General features: G+C 45.5%; 1 protein-coding gene across 1 annotated transcript in view; it reads left to right on the plus strand.

Annotated features, from left to right (window-relative positions):
• Window positions 1-2,725: 2,725 nt before the first annotated feature.
• The window catches only part of CWH43 (cell wall biogenesis 43 C-terminal homolog), a 50,354-nt gene continuing 39,533 nt past the window's right edge, over window positions 2,726-13,546 (plus strand). The window contains exons 1-6 of the mRNA XM_045879455.2: window positions 2,726-2,768; window positions 4,652-4,843; window positions 6,211-6,331; window positions 6,722-6,876; window positions 9,517-9,718; window positions 10,826-10,914. Coding sequence (XP_045735411.1) covers window positions 2,726-2,768; window positions 4,652-4,843; window positions 6,211-6,331; window positions 6,722-6,876; window positions 9,517-9,718; window positions 10,826-10,914 — 802 coding nt within the window. The remainder of the gene's footprint in view (window positions 2,769-4,651; window positions 4,844-6,210; window positions 6,332-6,721; window positions 6,877-9,516; window positions 9,719-10,825; window positions 10,915-13,546) is intronic.

The following is a 13,546-nucleotide window of genomic DNA, read 5'->3' on the forward strand; positions in this document are numbered from 1 at the left end:
TTGTCCCCCAGCCCTAAGCAACTAATTTACTCTTGGTCACTATAAATTTGCCAGTTTGGAAAGTTTCATTTAAATGGAATTGTACAATATGTGATTTATGTTGTGATTGGCTTCTTTTACGTAGTGTAATGTGTTTTTTTTTTTTTTTTAAGATTTTATGTATTCATTTGAGAAAGAGAGAGAGAGAGCACAAGCAGGGGGAGAGGCAGAGGGAGAGGGAGGAGCAGACTCACCGCTGAGCAGGGAGCCTGATGCCGGGCTCAATCTCAGGACCCTGAGATCATGACCTGAGCCGAAGGCAGACGCTAAACCATCTGAGCCACCCAGGCGCCCCTAGCATAATGTTTTCAAGCTTCATCCATGGTGTAGCATATATCAGTACTTCATTCCTTTTTGATTGCTGAATAATATTCCAGTGTATGGATATACCACCTCTTGTTTATCCAACCATCATTTGTTGCACATTTGGGCTGTTCCCACTTTTTGGCTATTATAAATATGGTTCTATGAACATTTGTGTACAAATTCTGCATGTTTTCATTTTCCTTGGGTATATATACTTATACTTACCCAGGAGTATTATTAGGTTATATGGTACTTTATGTTTAATCATTTGAGGAATTACCAGACTATTTTCCAAAGTAGCTACACCATTTTACATTCCCATCAGCAATGTAGAAGGGTTCCACTTTCTCCAAATCTTTGTCAACACTTGTGATTGTCTGATTTTTTTATTATAACCATCTTAGTGAGTGTGAAGTGGTATCTCATTGTGGTTTTGATTTGCCTTTCCCTAATGAAATTATTTGAATATTCTTTGCCTGTGCTTATTGGCTACTTGTATATGTTCTTTGGAGAAAGGTCTATCAAATCTCTTGTTCATCTTTAAATTGGGTTGTTATTGTTGACTCATATTTTTTAATGTATGCTCTGGATAACAGCTCCTTACCAGATGTACCATTTGAAAATACTGTCTCACAATATGTGCATTGTTTTTTCACCTTCTTGATAGTGTCCTTTAAAGCATAGAGCTTTTAATTTTGATGAGGCCCAGTTTATCTCTTGTCTTTTGTCACTTGGGCTTTGGGTGTCATTTCTTTTTTTTCTTTTTAAAGACTTTATTTATTTATTTGACAGAGAGAGACACAGCGAGAGAGGGAACACAAGCAGGGGGAGTAGGAGAGAGAGAAGCAGGTTCCCCACTGAGCAGAGAGCCTGATGCGGGGCTCGATCCCAGGACCCTGGGATCATGACCTGAGCCGAAGGCAGACGCTTCACGACTGAGCCACCCAGGCGCCCCTTTGGGTGTCATTTCTAAGAATTCACTGCCCAACTGAAGACCCTGAAGATCTACTCCTATGTTTTCTTCTCAGTTTTATAGTTTTATGTCTTACAGTTAGGTCTTTGATCCATTTAGAATTAAATGGCATATTGCATATTGTGTGAGATATGGGTCCTACTTTATTGTTTTTCAGGTGGATATCCAGTTGTTCTAGAACCATTTGTTGAAGACCATCATTTTCCCCCAGGAAATTGTCTTGGCAAACTTATTGAAAGTCATCTGACCCCGATGGAGAGGATTTATTTCAGGACTCTCAGTTCTGTTCCATTGATCTATATGCTATCCTTGTGACAGAGTACTAGTAATTACCTAAGTGGTTTGGAACTCTTTGTTCAAAACTGCTATGGACTTACAGCAACAATTGCTCTGAAGCGATTCTTATACTTTTAGGCAACTCATCATTGTTTCATTTCGGAACAAACTTTCCAGAAGTGATAAACGAAGTCTTGTAAGGAGTTAAAGAGAATTAATATAAATCGCTTTGGGAAGGTTCAAAAAATTTTTTCAAGACATTCTGGGGTGGGGTAATATTTGAGCGAGAAACAACCGGCCTAGTTCACTGGCTCCATTGTTAATTAGAACGTCTCTCCCTTTCTCCTTAGGGATGGGCACTCTCAGACATCATTATTCATGAAGTTGAGGAGGGCAGAGTTTCCCCGCACATCAGCGGTTTTCTCTCCCCTGAGCAAGGGTTGCGACGTCTCTAAAAGCCACAGAAAATCCTGGAGCCTCTAGAACGTTTGGACCGCCCTCCCCGAGCGCAATTTGTTTACCACCAAGCTGAGAAGGAGTAGCGCAGTCTGGGGAGCCCCCCGCCCGCCGAGCGTCGCCCAGGCCTTAAGAAAGACGAGGTGCTGTTGGCTCCTGTTCGCCCAGAGTGCGGGAGCCCGTCCTGCAGACCCCCTCCCGTGCACCCTTCCCCTCGTTAGCGCACCCCCGTGGGCCTCGTTAAAACCCGGCACCCCCGTCCCGACGCTACGCCGGTTCCCGCCTTCCCGGGCGTCTGCAGCGCTCCTTCCCCGGGCTGCTCTGCGGCCGGGCCGGGCGCCCCGGGTTTTGCCCGACGGCGGGGTCCCAGGCCCCCGTGAGCCTGCCGGGAGCAGTCGCGGGGCCGCCGGCGGCCGGCCGGGGGGCACGGCGCCGGAGCGCGCAGGTGGCACGGGCCCGGGCAGGCTGGGCTGGGCGTGGGGTGCGGAGGCGGACGCGCGGCGGCCCCACCCTCGCCCGGGCTCGGCTGGGCGCGCTGGCCGCGGGCTGGTGGGTGGCGGCCGGCTCGGCGAGGGGACGTGCGCGCGGACCCAGCTCCCGAGGAGGCGGCGGAGGGGCGCGGGGCGCGGCGGGCGCGTGCTGCTGGCCGAAGAAGCGCTGCTCCACGTCGCGGCCATGCCCTGGCTGTGGCGAGAGATCCTTCTGGAGAGCCTGCTGGGTAAGCCGAGGCTGCCCTGGGCGCGCGGTCGGGGCGGCCCGCTCCCCGCGCCGGTCCGGAGCCGCGGCGCTGGGCCGGGGGGCTGGACTCGGGAAGGAGGGAGCGCGCTCCGCGCCCCAAATAGAGAAGTCCCCTGGGAAGTTTTGCTACCGAAGTCAAAAAAAGACAAGACCCAGATTGGGGCTGGGAAGCCGAGGATTCGGGGGGGGGGGTGCGGGGGGAGACAGTGACCCGGAGCTCCCACGCCACCCTGGGGTTGCGCCCAGTTCTCCACGTGGAGGCCTTGAACTAGCGCTGCTGTACAGCCCCCGAACCTCCCTACCCCCCAGACCTTTAAGTTTAGATTAATAGACGTCAGTGCTGGACCTTACCTTTCTGAAGGAAAGGGGCCGCCGTGTCCCCCCGCGGCCTGAGGTGAGCACACCTCACCATTGGGCATTTGACGAAGAGCGTCGAACTCGAGTCCTGTGTGCGCACTTACCAGCTTTGCCCAAAGTCCCAAGAACAATGATTGGTGTAAGTCTGTCGGACTTGTGTGATTAAAATCAGAATTCCCAGCCAAACGTTTGGGAGAATGCTATCATCTCGCTGTTCATTATGAAACATTCCTTGGGCTTGGGAGGGGCACCTGCCTAAAAACTTGATTTTCTGGGAGCTGCTCATATTCAGAAGCCACCCCCCCACCCCGCTTTTGCCCTGGTTCCGAATGTATCTCATAAGTACAGCAGTGTAACGTGAATTACATTCAGTAAGTACCTAGGGTGCTAGGTACTCTGAGCACTTGATCTCATTTAATCCTAACAACCCTGTGAGGTGGCTAAAAGAGCTCTTTTGCTGATTAAGAAAGGAAGGCTGAGAAGTACGAGGGGAGAAAGTTAACTACACGTGACGAAGATAGATGACTGCATTTGGAACCAGACTGCCCGGGTTTAGGTTCACTCCGCCATGTGCTACGGTTTTGACCTTAGGCAATTACTTTCTGAATCGCAGAAGCTTTCTTTGCTGTTACATTTGTAAGAGGGGAGTAAAAAGTGTCCATTTCATAGGACATGAGTTGGATGAGGAACAAGAGAGATGATCTCTGTAAATACTTAGCACAGATGTTGACACATAGTAAGTGCCCATTAGTTAATTATCATTAATGTAGAAGATGATGCAGTCAGTAGTTGGCCAAGGTGAGCCTGACTTCAGATCTAGGTTTTTCACTTACCCCATACTGTCTCCTAAGGTTAGGTTTAAAAAAGTCTACTTACAAGAAAATGATTGTTGCCTAACTAACCTGCCTTTGGGTGCAGTCTGGAGTGCGAGGAAGGGAGTCCTGCTGCTTGTCCCCCCACCCCTTTTTTTCTTTTCTTTGCTTTTTTTTTTTTCTCATAATCTCTTCATCCAACATGGGGCTTGAACCCACGACCAGAGATCAAAAGCCGCATGCTCATCCAACTGAGCCAGCCAGGTGCCCCTGTTTGTTCTTTTTTTTGATTTTCATGATACTGCTCTTTATAGAAGGGTTGACTTAGGTAAAGACATTTTATCAATTAGGGTCCTGACAGAACATCAAATTCAACCCAGATGGTCCAGATGAAGAGGTTTTAAGAAAGGGACGACCTGTGGGAGTGTGAACAAGGTTAAAGGAGTAAACAAGGGATGTCAAGGGACTCACCACAGCAGGACCCATTCTCATCCTGGGACATTCTCTTTCTGATGGTGGGGAGGGGAGGAATTCTGTAGTGGAATCTTGTTAAGGTCAGAATGGTGAAGGAGGGTGGGTCAGCCAGGGCAGTTATGGTGGGGCGGGGGGCAGGGCTACTGTGGGAAACAAAGACACCTTTACACTTGCCCTTTAAACATTTTTTTTTTCTCTTTAAACATTTTTCCCCCGCTAGGGTATGTTTCTTGGTCTCTCTGCCATGGCCTGGGACCGATGATCTATTACTTTCCCCTGCAAACTCTGGAACTCACTGGGCTTGAAGGCTTTGGCATAGCGTTTCTTTCTCCAATATTCCTAATATTTACTCCTTTCTGGAAATTGGCTAGCAAGAAGTGGATGCTCATCCTGTTGCGGATAACTACTGTGGGTAAGATTTAAAAGTGCTTCTTTGAGGTTTTTTTTTTTTTGTCAAAACTCAAGTGAAAATATGTAGACTGTTCTTTGAATGCTAAATGATTAAATGAAACAAGATTCCTCTTTCTCTTCCGACTACCTTAAAGAGTTTTAGTGGAATTGGAAGGCTACACTAAGAGTCCATGCCTCTAACAGTTCTAACTTTTCTATCAGATTGGAAAAGCCTAAGGATCACTGAAATGAAGAGGGAGAATAGGTCACTTCTTGAACATTTTGTGTTCTTTTCCCAACTATGACACAAAAGTCAGAAACCATTAAAAATTGTTGAATGCTACTGCATGCAAATAGGAAAATTGTGCATGATGAACACTATAGTAAAGCAAAGTCAAACAACAAATTAGGAAAGATACATGCAGCTCTTTTAGCCAAAGGGCTAGTTTCACTAACATAGGGTTTCTACAAATCAATAATAAAAAGGACCAACAACTCAATAGATAACAGAGCAAAGAATATGATCGGTTTATTGGAAAGGAAGTATAATTGGTTCTTAAAAATACTAAAATGTGTAGAATACAAAGAACACCCCCCCCCCCCACACACACATATATTTGTATGTAACTTCACGTACTGGATTGCCACTTTGGAAAACAGTTTGGCAGTTCCTCAAAATGTTAAACAGAGTTATCATATGACCTAACAACTCCACTTCTTAGTATATACCCAAGAAAAACGAAAACATTGGTTCACATATGACCTTGAACACAAATGGTTATGGCAACATTATTCTTAGTAGCCAAAGAATGGAAGCAACCCAAATGCCCATCGCTGATGAATGGATGAACAAAATGCACTATTTCTGTGCAGTGGAATATTATTCAGCCATAAAAAGGAATGAAGAACATGGTACAGTATGGATAAGCCTTGAAACCCTTATGCTAAGTGAAAGAAGCCAGTCACAGAAGGCTACGTATTATATGATTCCATTATACGAAATGCTCAGAATGGGAAAAATCCAGACAGACAGGAAGATTAGTGATTGCCAGGGGCTGGGGCGGTGGGGAGGAGGAAGAAGGAGGGTGTGATAATGGGTATAGATTTCTTTTTGGGGTGGTGAAAATATTCTGGAATTACATAGTGGCAATAGGTGCACAACTTTGTGAGTATATTAGAAGCCACTGAATTGCACGCTTTAACATAGTGGATTTTGTGTTACGAATGACATCACAAAAATTTTTTTAAAGATTTATACACACGATTATATATTAACTTGATCTTCCTCCGTATACAGATGGTATAAGACACAACAGTTACCAAATGCAGACCATGAGGTTCCAATGCATGATTGCCAGAAACGTTTAGCTCCCCTTCATTTGTTTGTAGGCGGCATAGCCTCCTTCCTGGCTCCAAATGCCAGGGTTCGGCTGGTGGGCCTCGCGCTCGGTGTGTCTTCCTCGCTGATCCTGCAGGCCGTGACATGGTGGACAGGAAGTGGCTTGCAAAGGTATGGGATCTTCTGTCCACGGACAGAGGTTCGCATCTTATGCCTGTAGACAACCAAGTGTGATAGCTTTCCAAGCGGGAGGTTGGGACCGGGAATTCCAAGTGATAGTATTTACTTTGCATACAGCTTGTAGAAGTCTCATTTTTTTTTTTTTTCTTTTTCACAAAATCAGAATGGGAATGCTTGCCGTCAGTCTCCATCATGTTTTGAGCATTAAGGAATTATAACAAGTTGCCTAGGTAATGGACTATATAAAGACTAAGGCATGTTCCTTACTGCAAATTACCAACAGGACTATTTCATATACTCATTCTCTGAATTATGACATTCACTGAACACAGTACACTGAAACCACATAAAAAGTTGTTAAATATATTTTTGTATTTACAGGTACCTCAGAATCTGGGGATTCATTTTAGGACAGATTCTTCTTCTTGTTCTTCGCATCTGGTACACTTCACTAAACCCAGTCTGGAGTTATCAGATGTCCAACAGTGTGATACTCACATTAAGTACCATAGCCACACTTGATCGCATTTACACAGGTAAGTGTACGCTCGGTTGTTGTTTTTTTTTTTTAAGAATTTGCTCTCTTGCATAGTTTACTTTTCTTATCCGAATGAAACACATCATGGAAAGGTAAAATTCTTTCTGCACTATATCTCCATTTCAATGTTCTGTCCCTCTGAAATAGTAACCACCATAGCCAGTGGAGTATTATCTAAGCAGAAGACACCTTTTCCTTGCCAGAACAGAGGGTGAAAATTTCTGGCTCTTATCAGTGTGGAGTGGGAGGGTAAACCAGGCCTCAGACTCCCAGCTGGCTTTCAGCTCTGTCTTTCTCCCTTTTCCCTCCGGACGGAGCTCTCCAGGATGAGACCCTTCATTTCTCTTCCTCCATACTGACCCCAGTATATCTCTAACACTCTGAGAAGTTAGTTGTCAGCAAGGGCTGGGAGAACTATCTTTTTTTTTTTTTTTTTTTTGTGGGAGTCTGAAGATATATTTTTTTAAAGATTTATTTATTTGAAAAAGAAAGTGAGTGAGTGAGCAGGGGGAGGGGCAGAGGGAGAGGGAGACAAGCAGACTCTCCGCTGAGCAGGGAGCCCAACACGGGGCTCGATCCCAGGATCCCAAGATCACGACCTGAGCCGAAATCAAAAGTCAGACGCCCAACCGACTGAGCCACCCAGATGCCCCGGGAGTCTGAAGATATTTAAGCTTCAAGTCTGAAACTTGAAAAGAAAGGAAATCTTGCGTATTTACACCACCTTTCAAGTCACCTGTCTCTCTCTGGAGCTGACTTTCTCAGAGACAGACATACCCAACTTGGATGTTTGCTCCATATGCTAACTTGAGATCCTTCTCAAAAAAGGGAGAAGTGTTACTAGATTCTGGTTAACTTACACCTGACTTTTTGTGTAAGTCTCAGTGAGTCACTATTCTTTTGTCAATACAAGGAGAAATCTCACAGATTAATGGAAGTTTAGAGGGTTTTGGCCCACCATGAACAAAGTGCTTGTATAATCCCCCTTTGGCCCCAACTTTGGCATGAAATGGGGGCAGTGAGAATAAGGGAGCATCAGGCAAGCAAACTGGTCAAGTGACAATATTAGTTAGAACATTTAGAATGAGGTCTGGTGCCCTAATACATGCTTTATGTTTTATAAAACACTAACTTTTAAAGGTGGCAACTCAGGCAGCAAATTTCACAGGTACAGCCTGATAAGGATCTGAACGTCAGGGTATCGTTTACATTTCCTGACTTGAGTTTTCTTCTTTCTCGCCTGTTTTAAATTTATGTGACCCAGTTGTTGGTCCCTCCCTGTTTTTGCCCTGTGCCTCATTTACGAAACTCCAGACTCCTCACCTGTTTCCCCAGAATATCAGATCACACCAGGCATTTCTGTAGTTTTATCAAAGATTTGCTGGGTCCTGGGGGCGGGGTCCCGCACCATAGGACACAGCAGTGATACTTGGCAAATTTAGGTCTCTTCTTTCCTAGAGACTGCTTAGTCTCCAGGTCCTGGCCTCTTGCATCTTCACCACCCTCCCCATCGTCCCTGTAACTCCCAGCTCTGCTCTCCTTCTGGCCCCTTTACTGGCAGAAGGGCTTTCTTCCTCCTTGTGAAATCCCGCTGCCAGCCCCACAGGCAGACCCTAAGGCTTTCTTCTACCCTGTGGAGAGCTTCACAGTATCATGAGGCTTCTGCCCAACAGGCTGTCTGTTCCTACAGAGAAATTCTTCTGCCAGCATTTTGTCCGGTTCTTACGTTTTTGTACGTGAAGTCATTGATGCAATGAAATGAGACGTCTTGGTGAAAGAGTCCCATGAAGTATGGTATAGTTAGGCACAGAGGCATGGGAACCAGTCTGCCTTAGCTCTCTTTACCAGCGGTATGATCTTGGACAAGTGGCTTGTTCTCTCTGGGTCTCAGTTTTCTAATCTGTAAAATGGGACTAGTAATAGAGTTTACTCATGAAGTTGTTGGGAGGGTGGAATGAGTTCGTATCAAAGGCTGGGAACAGGACCTGACTCTCAGTAACTGGCCAGTCAGTGTACTGCTATTCCTCTGGGTGCTCAGCGGGTTAGATGAGAGCCCCGTTCTGGGGGGACGCGGCCCGGTATTCCCTGAACATAGCAGTCCCTTTTTCTCCCCGTAATTTTGCTCGTAACTGTTAACTTCACATAACTGTTAATCTCCCAGTAAATAACTTGCTGCATTTCCTTTTTTTTTTTTTTAAGGTTTTATTTATTTGAGAGAGAGAGCAAGAGTGGTGTGGAGAGGCAGAGGGAGAGGGAGAAGCAGACTCCCCACTGAGCAGGGAGCCCGATGCGGGGCTCGATCCCAGGACCCCGGGATCATGACCTGAGCCGAAGGCAGACTCTTAACTGACTGAGCCACCCAGGCGTGCCCCTGCCTTGATGCATTTTCACTTGTGAAATTCCAAAGTGCTTTGTTCTCTCTACACCATTCCTGATCTAGCCTGTCTGAAATCGTCTCTCCCACCAACCAGCTTCTCAGCCTGTTCTGCTTTGTATTGTAGTTTCATGTCTCACCTTCCCTTCTGAAATAAGCTCCCTGAAGCCAGGTACCATTTCTTAACTTGCTAAAAGTCTGTGCAAGGTAGAGGGTAAATTTTCATGTAACTGACTCTTTTCCTTTTTTTTTTTTTAATCCTAGATGGTGACTGCAATAAACCAGAGGGAAAAAAGCCCAGAGAGGCAGCCAAAGGCATGGCCTCCAGACCTGTCTGGTGGTTGGCAGGGGCTGCCTTTGGCAGTCTTGTGTTCCTCACCCACTGGATTTTTGGAGAGGTCTCGCTTGTTTCCAGATGGGCAGTGAGTGGGCACCCCCATCCAGGGCCAGATCCTAACCCATTTGGGTGAGTTTCGGTTTGGAAGCAATCAAGAAATTGGCTAGTATAGTTGAAGGAAGAAATACTTCTTTTGTTGAGCAGCTAGATCTGTGCCAGCCAGGTGGTTCATATTCCACTTTCCCGACCTAGCATGACATTATTGTGTACTATGGTGATGGAGCCAGAAGGGTGTTTGCCCCCGTGCTGAACAATTGCTAAAAAGCAGGTGATGGAAGGTTGAGGGATATGCACGGCTGAGTAAGAGGTTCTGGGAGCTCCTGCTTGGGCACTCTGAGGAATCCCCGCCTGGAGGAGCGTTCTCTGGGGCAGGGAAGACATGGCATTCCCTGACCATTTCCTCCAGACCCCTCATTTGGCATTTGGTGGGATGAGACCCCAGTGCCCTGATTGAGAGAGACCAGGTTGGCAGTCTGGGCATTGATCTATATTCTCTGAGAAGGAGGGAAGCCCAGGGAGATCTCTGCATCCTCTGGTACTTGCTCCAACCATGGGGCACCCCGGGGAGTCCGCAGTCTTGAGTTTAAGTGTTGGTTCATGTACTTGGTCCTCATTAACCCTTTCTCTAATCTTTGGGATACCTGTTTTCTCCTGTGTTCAGGCCCAGCCTTTCATGTAAAAAGATTGGAGGAACCTTTAAAACATCTGCCTCAGATAACTATTTCGGCTCAGGTCATGATCTCAGGGTCCTGGGATGGACAGCTTGCACTGGGCTCGGAGCTCAGTGCAGAGTCGGCTTGTCCCTCTCCCTCCCCCTCTGTTCCTCCCCATGCTCTTGCGCTGCACTCCCTCTCTCTCAAATAAATAAAATCTTTAAAAATAAAATAAAATGTCACACGGCCAATATAGATTCTAATTTAATAGTCTGAGAAAACTCAATCATTGTGTTTTACCTTGACCATGAAAGATTGAAGATAATCATTTATCTCAAGTCTGAGCTGTTACTTCCATGTTCTGAATGGATATTATGTTGGTTTTCATGATCTCAGTGGGTTTTTTCACCCTCATATTATCTCTTGGACGTACCTAGAGGTAGGAGATGCATTTCCCTTTTATATTTGGGGCAGTGAAATATTAATGATGGCAGATGCCCCACAGCATGTCATTTTCTTACAGAGGTGCAGTCCTGCTGGGCTTGGCGAGCGGACTGATGCTCTCGGCGTGTTCGTGGTTTCCCAGTTCCAGTTTAATCTGGTGGGTTACAGGTACGTGGAGTTTGCCTGTAGAAGTGCCCGCCATTCTGCTCTGGTTGACCGCTTCCTTGCAGGCAGGCGGCCATACCGATCTGTGCTGTTGCCAGGTGGGCCGCTGTAACCGGATGTCACCCCGGGTACGAGTGCCCGCCGGCTGCAGGTTCCTGCTTCCTCCTACTTCATTGCCCCTCTCCTGCTGTAGCTCCGTACTGCTACCTGACAACGCCTCCATACTCTCCCCCGTCTCCCGGACAAGCCACGTGTGTCAGTAACAGTGTTCCCGCAGGGCTGAGGAGATGGAGGTCAGGCATCACCACATTGCCAGACGTCTTGCCCTCTCCAAGCTTCCCTGCTCCTCTGGTATTAAGGAACGCCCTCCTTAGCGTCTCACCCCTCAACCCAGCTTTGGGGTCCACATTTGCTCATTCAAAGGCTGGGACCCTCTCTTCCCAGTCACACCCGTTAGGATTACAGAATATTGAAGGAGGCCATCACATTTTAGGAGCAACTACTTATTTTTATGACTATAGTTTATTACTATGACCGAATTGTGCCACTCTTCTGCCTTCCCCTTAAGAGGCAGAAATGGTTGGAGTCAGTTTCAGCGTTAAATAAAAAACTCCCCACTCTGTGACGGGGCAAACAGCGTAATTGGTTTCTGTGAGGAGAGATGCTCCATACATATTCATTAGCCAGGTGATCCAGAGTGTTGCCCTAGAAGCCCTGTGTGGGTTCGAGACTGTGTAGCCATAATAGAAGGTGCGGGTTGACTAGCATAGTTAAGTACATTTCTTTACACCCTGAGTACCGTCACTCTTGCATGGAGATACACGTGTAATCCGCATAGATGGCTCAATTAATGAGCTTAGCCGGGTCCTCATCCTCCTGGAGCTGCGTGAGCAAACCCTTGCAGTCACGGTGAGCTGTTTTTACTTGCATGCGTATTTTCTGATAGGCATTCTATATGGGGTCTGTGGAAGTTTGTATGACTAGCATACAGAATAACCCTTTTTCTCATCAGAGATGTGCTAAGAAGATTCCTCAAGAAAAGGGCTTTTGTAAATGCCGAATTTGCAGTGAGCAAAAATAGCTTCTCAATCTGTACACCACTGGGGAAAGGGACATGAAGTACATTGGAAGTTTCTTCAGCACGGATAGCATGCCTTTTCTCATGGGATATAAGCAACATGCTCCCTGGGCAGGGAATTGGCAGCTTCACTTTAAACATGGGAAAACCGAGGTCCCCAGAAACATAAACTGTTGGTTAAAGGACAGAAAATCTGGGACCCTCTAGTAGTATGCTGATACTTATTTCCCCAGATAAGTAAAGTCAGACCTAATCTAGTTTTGCTGTCTCTCTGAAGTATTAAATAGTAGTTTAAAAAGACCCCACGGGCAAGCAGATTTGAGGCTTCTAATGGGCTCTTTGCAGTAAAGAGGAAAGTGGGGCCACAATTCATGGGCTTCAGCTCTGTCTCTGCTCACCTGAAATAAGTTGGAGCTCACACAATTACCTAGAAATGGTGCCCCCTTTTCACTGTGACCCATCTCTGGAAACCGTCTCATAAAGCAGAGTGTAGAAAAATAAATCTTATTTTTTTTCATTGTACAGTTAAAATCTGCAATCCCGGTGGGTCTCAGCATGAAATAAATCATGGCAATGACCAATAGAATTTTACAAATGCAAAGATACAGGAGCTTTAAATCTTGGTGGCAATTAAATTATTAAAATCAAAGTTCTATTAAAAGAAAAAACAGGTGTACCAAACACATGGAGAGGAGCCTGGTGTACTATACAGTGGTCCTATGATTTTATTGTATGAAAAAGTTGATCTATTGAAAACTAACATGTTAGTTATTATAAATATTATTGGAATATTCAGTTACCATTCTGCTTGGTGTCTTAGATACAAAGATCTGGAGGAGATGACTTGGAAGGACTCGGTTTCAAACACAAAACAGCTGAGATACAGAGTTGAGTGAAAGAGGCAGAGTGATTAACAGTGTGTGTCACATGCCATCCCTGGTATGAAAAAGGGACGGAAATGCCCACACATGCATATATTTCTTTCTATGCATCAGACGATCTCTGGAAATAAGCGGAAGACAAAGTGCTAACAATGGTTGGCTCCACTGGGGAAATTAATGGGTGACGGGCCAGAGAGACTCCGTTTCACCTTTCTGAATTTTGGATTTTGAATTTATAAGCTATTTAAAAATACAGGTGTAGTGGATATAAAAATAGATAGCCCATTTAAAAATGGAAATTAAAAATAAAAGCAGTAACAGTCAAGGGAATTTGAAAAGATGTTTTCTTCTCCTCCAGGTAATTCTTTGTAGTAAGACAGAAACAACAAAGTCATTTGAATGTCTTTCGTTTAGAATATCAACTCAGGACTCATTCTTTTTTTTAAAAAAACAGCCTTTGTAAGCTGATACCAGGAAAAATTCACTCACACTAATCATCAGAAAAGTGAAACTCAAAATATGATACTATTTTCATCATTAATTTGATAAAGATTTTTAGAAAATAATTTTGGCAGGGTTCAAAAGGTGAGACTTTGGGCAAGGTTTCTGGAGGAAATGGAGATTGATACAACCTCTTACAAAAGCAGTTGACCATAAGTAATGACTCTTTAAAGTG

Source organism: Mirounga angustirostris, unplaced genomic scaffold, assembly GCF_029215605.1.
Source record: "Mirounga angustirostris isolate CCGP_5_RB_7025 unplaced genomic scaffold, mMirAng1.0.hap1 SCAF_2, whole genome shotgun sequence".
NCBI classification, from domain to species: Eukaryota; Metazoa; Chordata; class Mammalia; order Carnivora; family Phocidae; genus Mirounga; species Mirounga angustirostris.